The sequence below is a fragment of the Mustela erminea genome, chromosome 13 (genome assembly GCF_009829155.1).
Source record: "Mustela erminea isolate mMusErm1 chromosome 13, mMusErm1.Pri, whole genome shotgun sequence".
In the NCBI taxonomy this organism is placed as follows: domain Eukaryota; kingdom Metazoa; phylum Chordata; class Mammalia; order Carnivora; family Mustelidae; genus Mustela; species Mustela erminea.
This window is the reverse complement of record NC_045626.1, coordinates 45,578,335-45,602,001: the sequence shown is the minus strand read 5'-3', so window position 1 is coordinate 45,602,001 and position 23,667 is coordinate 45,578,335. Positions and strand designations below refer to the sequence as shown.

The following is a 23,667-nucleotide window of genomic DNA, read 5'->3' as shown; positions in this document are numbered from 1 at the left end:
CACTTCAGAGGCGTATTCCAAAAAGTTGCAGTAACCCAACTCACTATTTAGCAGTTGCTCACAGATCCTACCCTACTTGATTCTTTTCAAACTACTCATAGGATGACCTAATATAGAAACAGATATTTTTGCTGGTTAGTAACTAACCTCGTGGTTACTTTGTTTCATGCACACCCCTACCACTTTTCATGCACTGTGCTCTGCTTGAATTCTTGAATACTCCAGGAGCGTGCAACACAAAAATTGATGTAATACAGTGCTACTGCCCACGACAGTATTTTCTGGATGAGATACCAAAATTTAACTCAGAGGCTTTATCCATCTACAATTCCCTATCTGAGATGCTTCATCTTGTCCTAACATCCCATACCTACTCCCTTCCTGTCACTTCCTAATGAGCTGTCTGGGTGTGTTCCCCTCTGGTCGCTTTCACAGGGCCTCTCCTACCAGCTCCTGCACACTTAACCACTCCCTTATTCTTTTTTTTTTTTTTTTAAGATTTTATTTATTTATTTGACACAGAGAGAGAGGTCACAAGTAGGCAGGAAGGCGGGCAGAATGATAGAGAGGAGGAAGCAAGGCTCCCCACTGAGCAGAGAGCCAGATGCAGAGCTCCATCCCAGGACCCTGAGACCATGACCTGAGCCAAAGGCAGAGAGGCTTTAATCCACTGAGCCACCCAGGTGCCCCAAACCACTCCCTTCTTTAAACACTCACAGAACTTACTGCTCATATTAGGAATTCTGACATTTAGTGACACACTGCATCCAATGTAACTTTTTCAGGTGCACGTATTTTGTTCCCCAAGTGCACAGTAAGATTATCCTTTGCAATCGGGTTCATGACTCACATTTCTTTGTACCCTCATGATGCATCACAGACAATGTGAAAACAGTAAAAAGTCACAAACATGTACACATTAAGTATGTTGCTTTAATAGGTTTGGTGCACTGCAAAAGTCAACTGTCTTGGGGTCATTCGTTGCACAAATGGATTTCTTTAGGCTCTATTCCCCTAGAAAGCAAAAGTATGAATCTCCCACATTTAAAGGAACTCACTTAGCCCAGATGATTTTCCAAACCACTGATCACCTGAATCTCCATGACTGCTAGGCCAATTTCATGACACTTCTGCATGCTTACTAAAAACAAGGTGTGAATATTTTTAATTGTACTAAACTAAAATTAATATTTTGTCTTTTGGACGCTAGCTCACAAAACCAGGGGAGTATTTAAAACAACAAAAAGCATTCTAAAAGGTGTATGGGAAGATTATTCGCCACTAAATAAATAAGCTCTGAGTACAACATTTTTCAATGCTCTCCAGTGCACAACTATCTTTTTATACTTACGCCAGAATGCAGGCCAAAAACTTAAGTCAGGGCCTTAATTTTTAATATTTTGTATAGAATAAAGTTAGAATAAAATGTTATATAGGTACAGGGCCTCTCTTCTTTATTCCCAAAATATGATGTTCTCTATTCCATAAATATCTAAGCATTAAGGTCTTATTAGAATGGCGATAAGCATACTTAATTAAACTCCCTCTTATTTCCTCCAATTGCCCCTTCCCCCAACACTGATCACACATTATTCCCTTTTGAATTTTAAAAGGCAGAGAATTTAACACTGAATACCAAGCATTAAGTCATACTAACTCTTTCAAAGCCTCACAGGATTTTGGAAGACATTCAAATCTGGAATCTGACTCATGTGAGTTATTCTTAAAGGAATCATTACCACCTTTCATGATACTAATACTGATAATTATGTTTGTAGTGAGCGCTCGCTGTGCCAAGCACCTTACTGGAAGGATACATCTATTATCTCATTTAATCGTTACACCCCTAGGAGGCAGGCAATATTACTACCTTTTTATTATTGCCCCTACTTTACAGATAAAGAAACTTTAGATGAAAAATTTAAGTAACGTGCCTAAGGCCGCACAGCTAGCTCCTGGAGAAGTGAGATTTGCATTGTGGCTGGCCAGTTACCAGAGTCCACCCCTCTATCCATTATTCTGACATCTCTACTAGTCCCATTAACCACACGACTCTTTTTACTCATTTTAACATCTTGAAGTTTTGTTAATTCATCTTTCCTTTCAAAGATTGGTAAGAATTAATTACTACTGAATGATTACATTGATTTTTTTAAAGCTAATGGAATTTTTAATGAAAATAATGCTCAGGGAGATGATTGGGAACTGCAAGTCTAAAAATCAGGCCTAAAAGCAGCCTGTTAAGATTCACAAGATAGTCACAGATTCCAAAAAAATGAATAGGAAAATTAAATCTGCCTGGTAATTTTTTTGGGGGGGTGGGGGAGTAAAAGGGGGTGCTGGTGGGCATAACCAGTAATTCCTAAGTGGTGAGATTCCCTATAGTGATGAACCTTAGGATGTGTTTTTAAAAAGAAAACCCACTGCTCTAATCCTGTGAGAATAAAGCACCCTTCTTAGCATCCATTTGCTGGATTTCAATAAGGCATTAAACCTTGTATGTCAAAATTCCTCATCTTTAAAGAAAAGAACACTAGTCAGCCTTTCAGCTTTTGAATGTCTTGCTTTTTCAGGGTGCCCCTTCTGCTTGCTGTAGCAACCCCCAGCTACAAGGGGTTGGTTAAGTAGTAACCAACCTAAGGAGAGGAGTTTTTTCGTTATTAAAATGGGGCTGTGGGGGGGAAGCTGTATCAGAAGCAGTGTTGCCGGGGCACCTGGGTGACTCAGTGGGTTAAGCCTCTGCCTTCTGCTCAGGTCACAATCTCAGGGTCCTGGGATCCGCATCAGGCTCTCTGCTCAGCAGGAGCCTACTTCCCTGACCCCCATCTCTCTCTGCCTGCCTCTCTGCCTACTTGTGATATCTCTCTCTGTCAAATAAATAAATAAAATCTTAAAAAAAATTAAAAAGAAGAAGAAGAAGAAGAAGAAGCAGCAATGTTGCCAAATGGGGGTAAGCTGGGGAAGAAACTTAGATGACTGACAAAGGGAAACTAAACCACAAGTCAGGGAAACAGCAAGTATGATACATGACCTGTCTACCCTGGGTTTCTGGTCTACGTACACAACTGCCATTTCAAACAATTAAGCCAGAAAAGTGTCTCAAACTTAACAGGAGCAAAAAGTGAACTCACCTAACCTACTTCTTTCTCATTCTTGATGTCAGGTGAGGGTCACTCAATGCACCTGAGGAATTCAGAGACATCAGGGCTTGTTGTAGGTCTTTTCCTAGGTCTTATGACCCACAATCAATCAATCACTACATGTGGATGATTTTACCTCCTCAATATTTGTTAAATTTGACCCTCCTCTCCACTCTCCTAAGCACTGCACTGATTTTGGTCCCATCTTCTCTTAATAGTGCCATCACAAGAGTTGCCAACTATCCTCTAATCTACTCTCCACGTGCCATACAACCTGAACAGATGTTCCCCAGAAGAAAACCTTCAATAGCTACCCACTGTCTAAAACAGTAATTATCAGACATTCTTAGGTTTCTAAAGTCACTATTCAAATAAAATCTTACTTGAATATCCAGCTCATAAAAAAATCCCAGCCTGGGCTGTTCTGATTGCAGGGAATGAAGGGCTCCTGCTAACTCAATCCCTACTTCCACACCTCCTGGGTGATACCTGAGGATTCCTCAAAGCAACGTAAAAAGCACAGGCCAGAGAATCAAATTTAAGTTCTTAGCATAGCCCATCACCCTTCATGGCCAGACCCTACTCTTACCAACCTTCAAGACGGCCCCCAATGATCCCCATCTCCTGGTATTGATGCCTTTGTGTAATAATGCTCTCTCATATCACACCAGAATTAGTCTTATTAGTCTGTGTGACCAATAACAGAATTTGGCAGAATTAACGATAAGCCACTCCCAAGAATAGGTCATAAAGACATTGCAACTTCCATATCCTTCCCTCTCCCTGTCTTCAGAGTACTTGTTCTGAGGAAAGTCAGCTGCCATTATCATAGAGGAGGCCCATATGGTGAAGACCTGAGGTGCCCAATCAGTTGTCACGAGATTGAGCTCAGAAGTGGATCTTCCGTCCCCACTCAAGCCTTCAGATGGTTGCAGCCCTAGCCACCTCCTTGACCACAACCTCGTAAGAGACCCTGAACCAGAATCTCCCAGGGAAGCTGTTCCCAAATTCCTGACATCCAGAAACTATAAGGTTGTTGTTTTAAGTCAGAAGGCTTTCGAGTAACTTATTACACAGCAATAGATAATTCATACATTCATATCATCTCACTAATTCCCTATCTTATACTTTTCCTCTTATTTGAAGATGCCCACGCAGACACTCTTCTGTTTCCTACCTCTCCCTTGTTCTTCTTTCTCTTTCATCCGCCTGGTGCCCCTGTCTAGCTAACACCTTCTCATCACTAACAGCATCACATGCTCCTGGAAGTCATCCCTAAACCTCCAGGTTGGGCTCAGAGAGCTACCCTCAACTATTTTTTTCCCAGAAGATCCTGGGCCTTGTGTTTCCAGTACTTAGTGGGCAAAGAGTAGGACCTTGGTAAGTGTTTATTGAGCTGAACTTGCTGACAAATGCACAGCAGTATTTGGGAAAACAAATTAATGAGAGGTGCTATTCATTTCACTATCTCTGCACAGCCTTCTTTGTGTAGCAAGAAATGATGCCACATATTTTTGGTTATACTAAGCCATGCTGCAGTAGCTAATCAATATAATAATATTTGTGTTAATAAAAATGTGTCAGTTTCTTGGGGGTTTTTTTCTTAAGATTTATTTATTTTATTTACTTTTGATAGGGAGAGAAAAACAGGACTGGGGGGAGGGGCAGAGGGAGAGATTCTCCAAGCAAACTTCCCACTGAGCATGGGGGTCCCATTTCCGGGCTTGATCCCACAACCCATGAGATCATGACCAGGGCCGAAACCAAGAGTCAGATGCTTAACCAACTGAGCCACCTGGGGGGTCCCCAAATGTATCATTTGTAAACCAGTGTTCACAAGAAGAAAGCTATCCCTCTTTAGTTGGGAGGCACCAGCTTCAGCTCCAACTGGAAGTGACCACAAGCAAAAGTTAAGGCAAAACATGGTTCTTTGTGCCTTTACTGAGGCTGAGACAAATGAAACTACAAAGGGCGCGCGGTTCGCTTGAGAACGGGAGCGATGGAAGGAGGGCAAAACACACTGAGGTGAGGAGGAGGGGCTGCACTCCGTTGTGCTGCTTGTTAGCTCTACTGCCCTTTCAGGCTAAGGGACAAAACAGCATCAGTAACTCCAAAAGAAGTTTCCCACAACTTCCCACATGCCAAAGAGGATGATACCTCAGGTACCAAGAAGAAGTGGTTACATATCGTTTCTCCCCACACAGACAGGTGCCTTGGGAAAACACAAACCTAGAGGCTAAGGCTTGTGCCCTAAAAATAAAATCCTGGGAAGGGAAGAAAAACAAAAGGTTAGTGAGCCTGGGGGTGGCGCACTAAATTATAGGAGCATACGTTCAGAAAAACAGGGGGAGCAAAAGATCAAATATTAGCTCTCAGATAAAATTCCAGATCTTCCCTTTTGAAGGCATGATAGTATGTAATATTTAATATAAAACAATTAAAACCGGATCGTAGAGTCACAGAACCTTGCTCTCTGGTAACCAGTATAAAACAGGGTGAAAAGCAAATACATTGCATGGAAAATAAAATTACATATGAGAAATCATAAGCACATGACAGACTTGACAGATTTCTTTTCAAAAAGATTATAAAAGCATTCTCAACTGTCAACCTCATAATTTAATTATGATGGAGAATTTTTTTAGAAATTAAACTATAAGACTTAAGCTGAAAGTCAACCTCAGTAAGAAAAATACACAGTCTAAATAATTCATAAATTAAACATAAAAATGTTTTCTTGATATGACAAAAACATACATCTTAGTGTTTGAATGTGTAACAGTGTTTTTCTAAAAGAATGCTTCTTTTAAGTTATTCTAACAATGATAACCTTCTCTACAGAAAGTCTATTTTGTAAGAATGATAGAGATAGGTAAATTGGTAGTTGCTTTTGCTTTTATTTTCTGTTGGTAATGAGCTCCTAGTGTACAGAAGATCTGAATATTTACCCTCTGTTCCAACATCTCCCACATCAGAAAACCAAGAGCTCTGGGGTCATTAAAATGGGCACAACTCCAAGAAAGCCACATAAGATCAACCAGGTTCATTATGTAGATACTGATATGAAAATGGACATTTCTCAAGACTAATTAGAATTTTTACTTGGAAAACAGTTCACAGTACAAGCCTACTGTATGCATCTTAATATTAATTATGCATTTAAAGATTAAAGTTAATGAAGCTCATCAACCCAATCATTCTTGTCTACATTTTTATTTAGTCACCAGGGGGAGCTAATACTGCTCTGTGGGTAGATAGAGTTGAAGAAGAATTAGATTTTTTTAAAGAGGAAAAAACTAAATTGATGTGGTAAGAGACATCATTCAAACGAGGTCAACAGTGTCCATAAGACAAATCTATCATGCATGCAAAAAAAAAATTAGATAAATACCATTTTGTTGTTGTTAAAGAAAGATGTTAGAAAAAACCAAAAGCCATCAATTAGTAGAATCTGGCTGTGGTTAACAGAGGACATCTATAAACCTAGTCATTTATAGATGTCTTCGGTCCCATTAGGGACTTACACCATCCAGATTTTCCACATTTGTCCATTTGTTATACTGACCCTGTTATTTTCTTGGTTTGAAGCACTACTATGATTCTACATCTAGCAACTAATCGTTTCTCAAAAAATCCCCTATAATTTCATTATAATTAGCACTGAAACAAATGTTTCTTTATCCTTTGGCTTCAAATATTTCCTTCTGTTCCAAATATATTTTTTAGCACTTTTAATGCGTGTTCAAAGAGTTCTACCCAATAATCTACTTAAATTCATTCTACAATTCACCCAGGAGACACAATCCCTTTAAACTTTGAGAAGCTCCAGTTGGAACAAAGAGGGGAAAAGGGTTCAGAGTTTGTGGAATAATCACCTCTAATCGATCAATTTCCCCTGAAGGTAAAGCTGAAAGAAAGAAGGAGTGAAGAGTTCCAGTCCAATTCCTTGAAGTTTAAAGGAACTAAGCCCTGAGGCACAGTGTAGAATGATTCTTGCCTTCCCCTCCCAAGGCCTATTAAGAGGTCATAGATCTCTGTGACATTGCTGCCATTCCCCAAAGACAAGATCCCCAGCCATAGACCTAGCACAAAGAGAAAGAATGGGGAAACAGTCTACTTTTAATAGTCCTTTAGCAACTCACCACCCTTTAAAGGAAGCATCCTACGTAGAGTAATGTGGGGGGAAAAAAAATTAAGTGCACTCGTGCAAACATGTAAAAATTCAACATCTTAAGTTTTATTCTGTTGAATTTCACGTTTGAGAACAGGCTACATGTGGCAGAGCCCTTGTGTGCACACAACTGTATCCAAATTATTACGCTCTGCCCCGCTTGTAAGACAGACTGAATGGCTGCGTAGAGCCTAGGAAATCGTTGATCTCTTTTAATTCACCTTCTGCACAAAAGAGGCCCCACTGTTTCCACATCCCAAATACATCCCTTCATTTATAATTTTTACACTTCTCCACAGAGACAAACTGACAGCTTTAATTACCATCAATGACCATCAAGGACGCAGTGGAAATTCTTGGAGATACTCTCCCATGGATTATGTTCTTGACATTTTATTTACAATTTTTGGCAAATAAATCCTGGAACCACAGAATTAGATGATTATATATTCATTATCAATTACACAACTAAGGCAAAACCATTTATCTAACAGTTGTGGTTCCACAAGACATCCAAAGGTAACAATGTTTGCTACAGAGACAAATAATGCTAATTTTTTTTCTTGGATTATATTCATGTCAAAATGCTAATTTCTAAAACCTCAAATTAATTAAGGAGCAGGTAATTTGCAAGTATAGTTCTAGCGAGTATGTGACATCCTCCACTTAGGTTGTACTTGTAAAAAACAGAGTGAATGCACCCATTTATTTTCTATTTCTAGCACCTTCACCCTTTAGGAACTTTTCATTCATAACCGGTAGATTTCTTGTGATGTACAAGTTATTAAAGCAGGCTGAGAATAAAAGCACCAATTTCAAAACGCACATCAAAAATACATAAAAATATTTCTTAAGTTACCCCTTCAACATTTCAACTATTTAATTTTAGTAAATTAATATAGGTAATAGCTCATTCACAGTGGGAAAACATAACTCATCAGTACAGTCCTTTTATAAATCCCAAATACGGTGCACAAAAGCATTCAATGAGCATGAAGAAAATGGAACAAAAATGATTAGTTTACATTCATGTTTTGACAGAGAATTTCGCAAACAAATATATTAAGAAGAGAACGGTAGACTACATACTAATACCGGAAGTTCTGTGTGAAAATAACAAAGGTTTCAGAGCAGGTAATAGCTTCACTGCCCCCTCCTCCAAACCCAGAGAAAGGAGCTCACTCGGCCAAGGGCTCAGAGGTTGGAACCAATTAGGGATGATTGCTTTTTCTTGTAAACGTATAGAATTTAGTCATGGCCCAACCAGACCATGAAAACAACACACTCAACCCCACCACTTCATCTGAACTGAGAGGAGCACAGATTAGCGAGCTTTTTCACACGATGTAGCATATGGCAGTCAAGAAGAGTGGTCTCTGCAATACAGGGTACAAATCCTAGGACAGAGAAGATACTCTGAATATTTAGAAACCAATCAGAACAGACACCAGCCAGAAACAAAGCAGACCTTCTTGGGAGCAGGAAGATATTTAGTACCCCCCATCAGCCTGGGGTCCCCTTGCTTTTCCAGTCCCTTCCCATGCTTCAAAATAATGCAGGTCTACCGAGCCCAGTAAAAGAGACTTTGGGATCATATTAGGGAATGTAAGTTAGTATAATTTGCACAAATCCTCAAATTTTGACAAGTGGTTTTTAAAGTCTTCTGCGAGGAAAACTGCAGGGCATTGATAGTGGAGCACAAGTAATCATCAAGAAAATGGCAAATCTGGCCACAGCCACTCCTAGAAAAAGCTGTTTGTCAGCCACTGCATAAAGGAGGGAAACGATTTCATCAGACCTGATCCCAAACTGGTGAAACAAAACTGACATTATCAGGACAGTTATTTGAAATATGGGCTTAGATCCACCATGGATGATGATGATGAGCCTCACTGAAAAGTGTAACAACAACGCACATTCGATCTTTGGTGGCTCTGGAAGACAGTCATTAAAATGAATTGTTAAAAAAGTGAATCTGGACCAGGACTTCAAAACAACATAAATTTATTTTAAATACCTGTGTGCTTCATCTTGACTTCAGTTTTCGATTTCTGCTTTGGTAAATGTTGGATACATACGTCCATCTATGAGATGTGCTGATAAATACGTATGACAAAGATGCAAACTAATTTTTTCATATCAAAGTTTGGAAAACACTAGTCTAAAAAATAAGAAGTGTGTGGAATAGGGGAATGGAATTGGTGGAGGCCGTGAAACTGCATTTTGGGGGCTTGGGGATTTGGAGGAAAAAAATAGGCTAACAAAACAAACAAAACAAGAAAAAAAAAATAAGGGCACCCTGGTGGCTCAGTCGGTTAAGTGTCTGCCTGGGGATCAGTAATGATCTCAGGGTCCTGGGATGGAGTCCCTGCACTTGGTTCCCTTCTCAGCAGGGAGTCTGCTTCTCCCTCTCCCTTTGTGCACTCTCTCTCTCTCTCCAACAAATAAATAAAATCTTAAAAAAAAAAAAAAAACAAATCTAAAAAAAAAAATTTAAGGTAGGACACAAGGAATTGATCAAAATAGAGGGAAAAAAATAAAACACACAATGCCTTTAGCCTAATTATATAGAAATAGATAGCTAATTAACACATAAATGATTAATAAAAAGGTATGAATAATGAATTAATACAAAAATTAACACAGAAATATGCAAATAAGTTATAAGCCTTAAATGTAATTAATATAAGCTAAAAAGTTAAAATACCACATTTATTTCATGTACTTTATTTCAACTAACACTTTAGAAAGGAAAAAACAAAAGTCTTAAAAACAGTTTCAATATGCTTCCATGAAAATAGTGCTTCATTCCATAAAATACTCAGTTTCCTTAATACTCTTTGCCAACAGAACTAGCTGTTGGCATACTGGTTTGTTTGTTTATTTGTTTGTTTTTTATAGATTTTTTTATTTACTTGACAGACAGCGATCACAAGTAGACAAAGAGGCAGGCAGAGAGAGAGAGGGAAGCAGGCTCCCTGTTGAGCAGAGAGCCCGATACGGGACTCGATCCCAGGACCCTGGGACCATGACCTGAGCCGAAGGCAGAGGCTTAACCCACTGAGCCACCCAGGCGCCCTGGCATACTGGTTTTTAGATGGAACCAGCCAGTCTTTAATTTACCACAACCATATAACACATGTACAATCACTTTCACTTCTTAAAAAAAAAAAATTCTTTGGAAAAAAAAAAAAATCCAGATGTTGAAAAGTCTTCAGTACACAAAACCTACTGAAGCTTCCAAGAAGTCTCATAACTTTTAAAATTAAATTAAATGAACATATCATTTTATCGGATACACAGCATCTACTTCTCAATTAAGTTCATTTTCCTCAAAAACGTGAGCCTGTACAGTAATAATAATATTTGTAAAGGAGCCACAAATACGCTAGGGTTTTAAAAATCTGGTCTACAAACACGCCCCCCCAAAGTCTGACAGGCTTGCTGAGATACGCATCTCTACTCACTCATTTTACCAATGTTATGGTGGGCCAGAGGGTTAAGAACTAATACAATGTTATTCAGGTTTTTCTGCATTTATACCCAGGCAATTCGCTTTAATGATGTGAAAGAACACTTAACAGACGACTCAAGTTTGCAAATTAGCAGGAGAGAAGAGAAAACTGACTCAGAACAACAAGCATACAGTATTACCAAATGCACTTTACACATTTATCCTGTTAAGTGTAGCTTAGTTTTGATGATTTACAATGCTAGTTCGTACTCAGTTTTGTAAGCATAATAAAGTCTCCGTAATCTCAGCCTTCCCCGTAGCACCCTGCTATTAAATCTTTGTTGAGAAGTGTGATGAGACCCCTCTGGCTTCCAGCCCTCCCCACCCCCTAAGGGAATTGGCAAGAAATGATAGGGTTTGTGGATTAGTAAAATGAGAGGTTCTCTGTGCTTTTCCTTCTTTAAATATATATTTTGATGATCTGTCTTCTGCATCAGAGAGTCCCAGCAGCATTAGACTGTTGATTTCCCTCCTTTCCAGCCTCCAGGAAAAGGAAAGCAAGGCTGAGGCAGGACAGGTGGTTTCCATCTACTGCTACAATTGAAAAGTGGGATTTAATTTTTTTTTTTTCCTTTCCTCCTTCCCTGTATTCCTTCAAGCAGGGATGATCCATAACTTACTTACACATGTTGGACTGCATACGAGAAGAAAATTGCACCATGAGACAAAAAAGAAAGAACTCTTCCTGATGCGTGCCACTTTGTCCCTCCTTATCCTTACGGACTGTTTTGTTTCCTAGATCAGAGTGCTTGTCCAGAAGAGTGCCCACATTCCAGAACACCTCTCAGTGATGAACTCCACGAATTATGTGTACGATCCCTTAGATCTCTAGGTCCCCAGTGGCTGAGTTCAGTCAAGGTTACTAAAATCTACTCATGAACTGATCTGGGGCATACTTAATCCACATGATGACTTTCAAATCTGGGTCTAGAATTGGTCAACTCGTTCCCTATTTGAACTTCATCTTCTAAGGCTCGGTCTACTCTGGGGTCACTTGGTAAAGCTATAGCAGGGTTTCAAGACTTCTACTGTAGCATGAATCAGTTTTCATCTAGGCAGGCTCCCCAAGGAATGTGCCTCACCCTTGGGATGAAAGTCACCAAACGAACAAATTTCAAGTTACCAGGAAACCCTCAGTTATAGGATGGAAAGAATCTGAAATCAAGTATCTACCAGTTCTCTGACAATTGAACTCCCCTCAGTAACTCCAGCAGGTGTCATACCACAGAATACCTCAGTTTTCTATTATTTTACAAATCAACAAGTTTTAACATTTCTTTCTCTCCTAAGTCTACTCTACAGTTAATCCTTCAGAACATTACTCAGAATCCCCTCTTTCTTCATGTGAATTGTTGACCAAAAAGTCTTCAGGTTTATGGGGTCGCTGGGGTGGCCCACACATGGAAGTAAAGACGTCAAGTTTAATAGAAGGGAAGGAAAGGAGCAAGGGAAAAATGGAGGAAGAGAAGGGAGACTGTAAACCAAGCAGAAAGGAAGCAGAGAAATAGGGAAAATCCAAAGACGAAGAGTCTTACAGAAAGGACAGGAATCTGAGGGAATGAACAAGGATACAAATGGGGCCAGATGAAGTTAAAAGACAAAGAGAGTGAAAAAAAATCAGTGAGAGAAAGAGTACATTAAGAGGGGAAGATAAAACTGGAAATACCTTCCTTGCCAAAGGAGGACACTTCCTCCTCCTTTGCTTTTCCCTACCCCGATGGACAAAGTAGGGGAAAACAAACAAAAGCAGCAGGAAAAGAGTTAACTCAAGAAGCAGGAAACATGAATGGGAAGACTTGGACCTCCCAACTTACATTAAAATGATTTAATCAAAGAAGAAGGTAAAAGCATCATATTACCTTTTTTAATTAAAATACTTCCAAGGATCTTTAATCTTTTTCAGATTAGTCTGAAGGGTACCCTTCGCCAACTCAAGTTTCAACTTCAACACCTTCAACAAATGTGAATGATTGCTGATTTCGTCCCACCCCCCTTTTCTCTCTCTCTGAGCTCCACTTTTGCTTTTCCACGTCAGTCTTCTACCCTCCCAGAGAAATCATCCTGAAATAACAGCAAACAGGACGAAGTCTTACCAGATTCACCTTTCCTGAAATGTCTTTCGTTGTCACAAATAAGTCTGTTTTCCTACCTTTGATTAAAAGGTTGTGGTATGTGAACACAAACTAGACTCCCTACTATAAGAAAGCTTAAGATCAAAATAAACCAATATTTTATTAGGGTGAGTTTTTTTTTCACCTTTGAAGAAAAACCATATTTAACCCATAAATATCTTCACCATACCATGTGCTGAAAATCCAGTATTTTCTGCACTGATATTAAAGTTGTATAATATATAAAGGAATACATATTGTATAATATATAAAGTTGTAAAGGAATAGTATCTTTTGCTTCTATTCTATTTCATAAAGCTGAACATAAGGATGACTATATGGCAGAAACTCAATAAAAAATAAACGCTAAACAGAACTGAAGGCTTGTTTAACAGCCCACTCTCACCTAAGGTAAGATTTCTTGCTGGCGTAGTATACACCAGCCATGTCAGTCAAGTCCCTATGTCTTTGCTCAAACAGTAGTGATGATTCTACATGAGTAAACCTTCTTTTAAAACACCAGGTATTCCACTGAAAACAGAATCATACTAATTGTCTGCATTTAATGGGACTTTCCAAAAATTATGCATTCTAAGGGATAAAAAAAATGCATTAAGTGAAGTCAATTAAATGTATATGAGCTAGAAAATGCACATAAATCCACAAAGAACACCAATACACACCCAACAGAATGCTAAAATTAAAAAGACTACAACACACATGTGAGCAAGGTAGCACAACTGGAACTCTCAACATGGCTAGTGGGAGTGTAAAATGGAGCAACCACTTTGGGAAAAGGTTCCAAAGTGCTTTATACAGTTCAAGGTATCTCACCACCCTTTTCCCACGACTCAGCAATTCTATCCCTACTTATTAAATCAAGAAAAATAAAACAGAAAGACCTATCTAGGGAGGGTCACAACTTTATTCATAAAAACCAAAAGCTAAAAATAACCAAAATGTCTCCCAATGGGAGAACAGAAACAAATCATGACACATTCACATTATGGAACACTACTCAGCAATAAAAAAGAACACATTATTCATCTACACAACATGGATGACTCTCACAGGCAATATACTGAACAAAAGAAGCTAGACTCCAAAACAGAGTATCTACTGCATGATTCCACTCACAAGATGTTCTCAAACTAATCTGTGGTTTAAACAACTTAAAAGCTAGTGACTTCTAGTGGAGCATTATTGATCAGAAAGGGGTACGAGAGAAATTTCTAGGATGCAGGAAATTATCTCAAGAGGGATGTGGGTCATGTGGGTATATGTGTTTTGTCAAAATTCATCATTGTACACTTATGATTTATCAATTTCACTGTATGTAGATGTTACATTAAAATTATAGCATCAGTAAGCAGCTGTGAAACTAGTTAGTTGGTCTGCTTGTCTTGGTGATATGAGTAAGCAACTCAGAAATGGCTTAAGGCATATTATTGTCAATATATTAGGGATGATGAAGCTAGGTTTCTCAATGCCAAAGACTGTAGTAACAAAGATGGAGAGGAACCGGGGATGAACCTGAAGTGTTGGATTGAAATAGAAGCATCAACATGAACACATGGTTCTCATGTGTGTATTATATTAAATTTACATATACACTTCCTAATTCTGTCTGTTGGAAGGCTCTATATACACCTACAGCAATGAGCACCCCTAGTGCCCATATCATGGTTTCTAAATACATTTCTTCTTAAAAGAATGAGAGCTCCTTGGGGGGGAAAGGCTAATTATGGGACTGGGACAAGAATATGATGAGCCTGGGGCAGTTATGTTCAGCTGAAACTAAGGTAAGTCCTCAAATAATGATGGAGACATATGAAACCAACAAAAGATCCGGTCTGAAGGGATTCCCACTGGCTAAATCTCAGGCACCAAAATAATGACAGTAATGAATTTTGACACTGAATAAAGTAAAATCCAAAAGCCCAAAGTGATACCAATAAACAAAAAAGTGAACGAATAAGAAAGGAAATTGTGGTAGAAGGCTAATAACGACAAAAATTACAGAGTTAATGGATTTTTATTGAGGATGAGGATATTTATATGGTGTCAAAGCATCTTCCCACAAATTATTTATTACTTACGAAGGGAAGATAGTAACTTTACGCTGGAGAAAGTTGGTGGGCACCACCTTAAAGAAGTATTCAGTGTTAACATCATCAACATGAGGACAAATCAGCATCACATGCCTCCAGACCAAATGCACGCAGTAGAGCACAACATCATTTGGGTGGTGTTCCTGCCACAGAATGATGTAACTCGAATGTAATCGGAAAGCCCAAATCCTAAATACAGAGAGGCACTCTATAAAGTAGCTGACAGAGACTCTTAAAAAATGTCACGATCAAGAAAGACAAAGAAAGGCTGAGGGATCATTCCAGGTGAAAGGAAACAAAAGAGACATGACAAGTAAATGTTCTACATGATCCCAAATCCTAGACAAGGAAGAAAGCTCTAAAGGACATTACTGAAAAAAGTATTCACATTTAAATATCGATCATGGATTAGATAATAGTTTTCTTACGGTGTTAAATGTTAACTTTTCTGAGTTCAAGAAGTATGCTGTGGTCACGTGAGAGAATATTTGTTCTTAGGAAATACGTAAGATATATTTAAAAGGATTGGATGTCACCAGTCTTTTCTCAGGTGATTAAGAAAAAATCAGTGAAAGAAAAAGATAATAATAGAGTAAATGGGATGAAATATAAATAACCATTGAGTCAGTGAATTAAGTAAATAGTGCTGGGTAGTCTATGGATTGTTTTTGTAATTTTTCTTAAGTTTGGTACTATAACAAGATAAAAGTTACCAAAAATCCTAAAAACCACAGAAAATATGTATTATGGCCAGTATTTATATATGTAACATCAATGGTCAGTCTTAAGTTCCAACTGAAGGAAATGGGTTTTCTGAAAGAAAGAAGATTCTAAGGCCTAAACTTAGTCACTGTAGTCCCTTCATAAAGAGCCACAGTGCACTCTTTTTTTTTTTAAAGATTTATTTATTTATTTGAGAGACGGAGATCACAAGTAGGCAGAGAGGCAGGCAGAGAGAGATGTGGGGAAGCAGGCTCCCCACTGAGCAGGGATCCGTATGCAGGGCCTGATCCCAGGACCCTGAGATCATGACCTGAGCCGAAGGCAGAGGCTTTAACCCACTGAGACACCCAGGCGCCCGACAGTGCGCTTTAATAAAGAAGCCTATTTCATTGGACTTAATCCAACATTCCCACCAATATCTGTTCAGAAACCCTGACTAAAATGGAACACCTTTTAAAATCTTACAAAAATATCAATATTCTATAAAAAACAGTTGGACAATCACTTTTTACTAAATACACTTCCTATACATGGGTAATGGAAGAAAGATTCGTGCTGGGAAACTAAGAGAAGGAGAGAAAGAAAGAGAGAGTTACACACACACACACACACACACACGCGCGCACACACAGCCAGAGAATGTCAGCTTCAAATAGGAGAAAAATGACAAGAATCTAAAACAAATGTATCTACCTAAAATGTCCCACTCAGCCTGATATAGTCTGTTCTTAGAGACTTTTTCTAAGGAGGATAGAAATTTGGCAAACTGAGTGTTAGTTTTATTCAACCATTAAACTGAACACGTCGTCACCCTTCTTGTTATTTTAAATCGAATCCATCCCATGAACTGCACAGCAGAATAACAGCCGCACCTTTGTGGGAATCTACTGTGGGCCAGGCACTGTGCAAGGCTCAGGGAATACAATGACAAATAAGACACAGTTTCTGCCATCCATGAGCTCGGAGTCTAAAGAGGGACAGGGGGAAGTGAACACATGGCATGGAAACTGTTAAGATGTAATAGGTAGGGGGTACTATGTGGGAACACAAAAAGGCACCAAACTCAGGCACAGAGGCATCAAGCAAAGTTCCCCTGAGGAAGTGATATTTACATCAAAATAAGTTAATATACTCTACATTTCTTTGAAAAAATATTCAAAAGTTTCTTCTTCTTTCTTTTTTTTTTTTTAACTTTATTATAACCATCATGTTAGATTCTGGATTCAAGAAGGAAGGAAGGGAGGAAGGAAAAATACCCACTAGCTATGAAAATCAGGTACAATTCATACTCTACGGACCGTGACGCTGAGTTTGCCACAAACCACCATCTTAGAATTCTTCCTAAAGCACTTCTAGACGTACCTATGTGTTCAAGTGTGGGAGTAAAACAATGGGGAGAGAGAGAAAGAAAAAGTACAAACTGAAAAAATCAGAAATAGAACAGTGTGCGAAGACAAGAAGTGATAAGTATTGTTTACCTGTCAACTGACATTGATTAATCTTGTGTTCGGTGATGTCGCTCAGTGACTCAAACACCTGGAGGCAGCTGTCACAGCTGTGCACAGCCTCGTCTTCCAGCTCCTCTCCGTCTTCCGGCCTCTTCTTACAGTCTAGTGCCTCTCCATCTTCAGCCTTGTCTTCAAGTTTACAGTTGGGGTCTGAAAGAAAAGCAAGACTGTAAGTATGGGATTTAAAGACGGGTTCTTTTCAAGTAACGTTTAATCTTCTTGCTACCAAAAACAGAAGCACCATTTTGCTCGAAGCTGCAAAAGGAGGGCTTCGGGCACATTTTATTCTACCGGAACCCAAAGTGAGTCTTCCCTAAGAGGTGTCGCTTCAGGAGGGCTGAAGCTTTGCCTTTCCTCCACCAGGCGGGACTCTTCTCCTCGCTTCCTTCAAGTAACTCATCCGTCCACCTTTCAGGTGAACGTTGCCATTTTTCAGGGCCTTTTCGGCGCTTTAAAATTAAAGTCTCCGATGTAAAGGGAAAAAAAAACCACTGTGCTTAAGAATGAATTCCCTTTCTGCTAAATATACTGTTTCACGGGAAATTACCCGAATTAGCCAAAAGTCTAGAATAAGCTAAGCTAATTACCATAGGCACGAAATTGACCTTTACTTACAAACCGGTCAAAACACACAGTTACCCCATTATTTGTTAGACAGCGATAGCAAAATAAGCTCTACCATGCAGCAAACCATTCTTACAAACACGGATTCAAGTGTAAATATATTGGCATGTCTCCTGTTTTCAAACAAGCAATCACCCAAAAAAAGCAATACATACGAGGAGCAATTATAAATTACAATTAAGTCGACGACTTACACCAGCATTACCAATGTGGAAAAGCTAAGGTGGCGGTAAAACTACAAATAGTTCTAGCCTACCCCTAAGAATCATACAGAAATAGCAACAGGGAGTAAGAGAGTAAAACACACGTAACATTTTTACTTAGAGCTCTATACATACTTTAAATACTTTTTGACTCTATGTGCGGTCTTTGACTCAACTTAGAGACGTGCCCCCAAACATCTTGGTGGCACCCCTCTTCTTCACAGGAAAGCAAAGGTGGGGAAGGAAGAGAAAGAGAGAATATGCCTCTTTGGGGGAAACTGGGTAATATAATCGGTGACATAATTTATGGGACATTAATTTCTAACAGCGAAAAGTCCTCCGATGTCAGAAATATAAAATTATGTCTCAAAATATAGTCAATAAAATGGTTATAAAAGAGTTGTATCAAGATAACTAAGAAATATGTAATGCATTATCTGTAGTCAATTTTTTTTCATATGGGGAGATAAAATTTGAAATGTTAAAATCAAGAATTCACAGAATCAAAATTAGCCCAGATTTCTTAGAAAAGTCTGTAAGTGCCACCACTCCACCATCGTCCCGTCTGGAAATGCTCTTTGATGCCCAGCGTGTAACACACATCTACAAACCCTACTCGTTACAAGTCACTGTGGTCCCCTTTTTGCTGGCAGTTGTTCTAAAGCCTTTCTTCACGTCTGCAATAAACTTAACTCTATCACCACCCTTCAGATGATTCACGTATGCCAAAATCAACTTCCATTTCAACATATATAATAATCTCTTGGGTTCATGAACAAAGCAGAGTTCTCGTCTCAAAGAATGAGTATTCTGTTTGTTGATTCGTTTTTAAAGAACGTAGTGTTTAAGTGAATTGGTAATTTGGGTTGATTTGCCATCTGGAAAATTATTATCTCCATGCTCTACACAGGGCCCGTTTCAATAGACTGGGGGTTTGGCTGCTCATTCCCAGGGGAGTGATCACAGGATCTTTTCTGTGTGTCTTGTACTTTGCCCAGCATAGCACTGTGGCCAGGTGAGGGCTTAGTAAATATTACTTAGTGATGATAAAAAGGGAGAAGAGTGAGGGGGAAACAGAACGTACATAAAAAGTCCTTCAACTGCTATTTTTGCTATAAACAGGAACAGATCGGGTACCACCGAATTAAAAAATACCTACATGCCTACATTTCCCAAAATTGGCACGATGATCCCATCACATTTGACTTTGCTGGTTTCAGATGTTTCATGTAGAGCTGCAGACGCAACAAACAGGCAGTGGTTCAAAGATCCCCAACAAACTAAAACTATGTGCTAGAATACTGCCAAATTAGAAAGAAAGTCCAGAAAATAAATAACCGTCCCAATTCCGGCAGACGGGCCCTCACACCACTAAGCACTTGTTGGAAGGCAGTCGGCACACGCTGAATATTCTCCCTTGTTTAGCATGAGATTCCAGTTTCTCATAAAACTGATAGCACTGAGGGAAATGTGGGTGCTAGGTCTGAATTTTAATACGATTATTTAAATGCTATGCATCAAGTTTGCAGGCCTGTTTGTTTTTAAATAAGAAGACACTCTGAATACTTTCAGTAGCACGCAGAGAAAAATGGTAAAAAACTCACTTTCCTTATTATTCAAGAATATGGACACTTTACACGAATCCAGTATCAAAAATATCAAACAAATAGGAACGCACGCATGATGCTTGAACTCTTCAAAGCTTAAGGATGACTCCTGTCCGTGCTTCTGACACTGTGGCTAGTTATTAAAATAAGGGTCATTTTAAGACTAATAAAAAATGTTTTTGCTTCCACTGCTGCATTTACAGATAGAACCCTTTAGGGACTGAAGTCAGTCAAGCTTATTCACTTCTGCTGCAACTTTAGGATGCAGGCTCCAGCCAACTGGCGAATTTGTTTTTAGGTCACCACTTAAGAGGGACCCTCTTGGGGTGTGGGGTGGGATTATAGCCTATGATGTCTTGGCGTAACGAGTGCTAGGATCTCAGTCTCTCTCTTTCTCTTGCTCTCTCTCTGCGAGTAGATTTTTTTTCCCAACCTTCACTCCCATGAAGAATTATTTCTCGCCCATTCAAAAGATGTTTATTTGTGTTAGGGGGCTCCGTTCCTAAAGTCAGTTGATGTAAGGAAGATTCTGGAAAGCTTACATGGTCGACCATTTCTTTCCCACAGGTGGCTACACTTCAATAATTGCACATGGCCTTAGTTATGTAGTTTTTATAAAGTCCTTTGAGATCCAATCATAAAAAATAATTGTATTACTCCGCGAGCCACTCAAGTCTCTGACTTCAACCTAAGGGGTTATAAATACAAGGTTCATGCCTGTAAGAACTGCCCTTCTCCCAACACCACTTCAAGAAAGACAACTGTTCTTTCAACTCGATTGTTGTGCTCCCAACTCCCCTGAAGGGCAGTATTTTTAAATATCCACAGATCCCTGCACTACAACCGCAAACCCCATCCCAGCTGCAGGCAGGACTCTCTGTCCCTTGACCTAAAGGACGCCACTCAGACCTGTGACGTCCATCACTACTGAGCTCACGGCACCACCTGCTTCCCAGCTCATCCCTTCTAAAGGTTGCTGTGAAGCCCTGCATGGATAGTGTTCTAACCTGGATAAAAGACTTAATTTTGGAACAAAGACACAATTATTATTACAAAAAATAAATGGCAGCTCTCTGTTTCCAATTTTGTTAACTTTACTTATAAATGGAAACTCAAAAGAAGTATGTTTTTCCCCTTATTCTGCTCTCTGGCAGGTGGTGCTTTCCTTCTCATCCTCCCCTTCATAGGGTTGTTATTGCTATAACTTGGTTTAATAAAATTTCAACTTTGGGGAAAATGAAAAATTGCACTGGCTTAAAAGTGTTGGAGGCAATAAACCCATGGACTTCAATTAATTTCAAGTGCGGGATCAGTTTAAGGCCAACCAGCAGAAATTCTATTCTGTCCATGTAAAAATGAGGTTTCACCACATTTACTTTTTATAACCTATATAAAAGTCAAGTCAAAGTAATGAATATCTAAAAGCCATCTCAGTGGACTGGCAAAGACTATCTGTATTCTTGAAACTCATCTTACATATTTCTCTCCGTGCAACCAGGATCCCATGCCTGATCAAAGCTAAAATGTCAAACCACTGAGAAAACAGCCCAATTTCCAACCCATTTCACTGCCTAGAAATGGACCTCCTTCCAAGCCACTTTTGCATGGAAAAGCACTGGCAAAAGAAAGAAAAACTAAGAGATCATGTGGTTATAATTATTACCAGGCAAGGAATATTTCTGCAGCTCAGTGGTAAAGTAAAACTCTGTCGCTCCCTTCTCCCACTAGTGTCCATCGCAAAACAACTGCCTCATTAAATCTTTGCAGTAAGATTAATATGCCGTAGCTGCACGACATTTATAACTTGGTACTCTATAAAAAGCACATTTAATGGTAAGAGCCAGAGCCTAGATACAAAGTATTACTATAAAAACTTCTGGCAGCCAGTGCACAGTGCAGACCTTCGGTCCTTCTTGCAGGAGATACAAAGGAGGCTTTTCCTGATGAATTCCAAGCACGAAGCTCTACCTTACAAACCCGAGTCAGTTTTTACGAGAGTGGCAGAAACACAGGATTCTGAAGATGATGTAAATATGAATGCAAGACGATTACTTAACAACAAAGATTGGCAAGAGATGAATGAACCCAAAATACTCCACTTATACACGCACGCAAACTTAAAACATGACCATTTCCTAACAGTCTGCTCTCTGGTCATAGCCAGCTTTTCACCAAATTAAACAACCATGGCATGAATTACTCAATCTTAAATCAAGCCACACGATGCCAGTAAGTTCAAGAAATCGCCAACTAAAAAGTGCATACTGCCTAAAAAAAAAAAAAAAAACCAAAAAAACAGAAACATATACTTCTTGGCTGCACTGGGATGACCGTGACCTCCTGGATCTTAATTACCCAAAACTATGAAAAAAAGTAAACGTTCAAGAAAAAGTGGGCCCAACACTACACTACTAGTGGGCTAGTAAAAATACACTGTTTTTGTCACTTGAGAAAGCTGCCTCTGTTTTCTTCTAAAGACTTTGTCTAAAAATTAAGAGAGCATTAAAACTTGGTGTCTCCTTCTCAGAAACTCTGCGATAAATAAGTAAACAAATAATTGATACAAATGCAACTCCCACTCAAGTCCCCCAAATCACTACAAATGATGGACCCCAGGTTGAGAGCCGTCTTGTATCAAATAATCACCAACCGTCTAATGTTGTTTTTAAAGTTCACATCTGTACGTACAGCTAGCTCTATGGTTTACTGGCATGGTTGGAAGCCCCATGCCTAAAAAGAAAAACCAAATGTTCTCTGTTTAAGGCAAACCATGTCCAGAATCATTCCTCGGGTATAAGCAGGTTCAAACTACATTCACTGAGGTATCTTGACACTTTTTAAGAACAGAGGAAAAGTTACCTTCAGGCTACAAAGAGTTAAACAGGGAACAGAAAGCCTTCCTAGTTTTCAAAAACCAAAGGGCGGGATCATTATTTTGTGCTTTCTGGGCTCTAGCTATGCATTCTAACTTGAAATCCCATAAGATGAAAACAGATTTAGGGAGAATAAATCGCACACTGTTATAAAATGGCAAGCAGGCTGTAATGAAGGAATGTAGCATTGCCAGACTGTGCAGCCGTCTGGCCCACCCCCGCCTGCTGGTCTGCTGCCTCGTTTTTTTTTCTTCTACTGTCAAGAAAAGGTAAACAAACAAAACAAAACAAAAACAAAAGAAACCAGTGCGGTAGCCAAGGATGCACACCCAAAACCCAGTCCTCAGCCAGGCAGGACAGCGCCGGCCAGCACCAGCACCTGTCAGGCACCAACAGGTCTGAAGAGCTCATGCGGCCAAGGAGAAAAATGTGCTTTTTACTTTTCCTGCAACATTTATTTGCAACCACTCTATTCTCGGAAAGTTATTAAATTGTCTTACATTAAAAAAAAAAAAACCCTTTTATGTATGTACTTGCTCTTTCTTTTGTCTATAAAATCTTCCCAGACAGAAAGAATGATCTCTCTATTAAACAAAATCACGCTGTTGAATTTAGAATTTCCGCGGTGTTGCTTGATTGTTCTACAGGTCTATCGAGGTCCTTGAAGACCAAAGAGAAATATCACAGATGCACTATAATCAAGGAGAACATGCCAAACATGAATTTATTACAACTCTTCTATCTACAATGGAATCCCTTGCAGGAAAATGCTAAGTGGGGGAAAATTCACCTTGGGAGAGGTTAAAAACAACAACATCAACAACACACACACACACACACACAGAACCATATACACACTCCTCGGAACCAAAAAAAACTTTCTCCCCTTCTGATCAGAATCCTACTCCAATTTCCACTTCTTCCTCCACTTCACCCCTCTTTATCCTGAACATACAATTTAGATGAAAGCAATTTGAGCACTACAACTTTCATAAAGAGTGTTTATCAATGCACTCCTGCCTTAAAGTCACTCAACTTTCAAATTGAATTACAATGGCTGCCTTGTCACACCTTCAGCAAAT

General features: G+C 39.2%; 1 protein-coding gene across 5 annotated transcripts in view; it reads right to left on the bottom strand.

Annotated features, from left to right (window-relative positions):
• The window catches only part of ZNF521 (zinc finger protein 521), a 275,142-nt gene that overhangs the window by 229,038 nt on the left and 22,437 nt on the right, over nucleotides 1-23,667 (bottom strand). For 4 of the 5 annotated variants that reach the window (XM_032309155.1, XM_032309151.1, XM_032309153.1 and 1 more), the window contains one exon: nucleotides 17,249-17,428. Coding sequence is in view for 4 of the 5 variants with exons in the window: in XM_032309151.1 (XP_032165042.1) it covers nucleotides 17,249-17,428 (180 nt within the window). In the remaining variant the exon portion in view is untranslated. The remainder of the gene's footprint in view (nucleotides 1-17,248; nucleotides 17,429-23,667) is intronic. The other variant, XM_032309154.1, reaches the window with a different exon arrangement.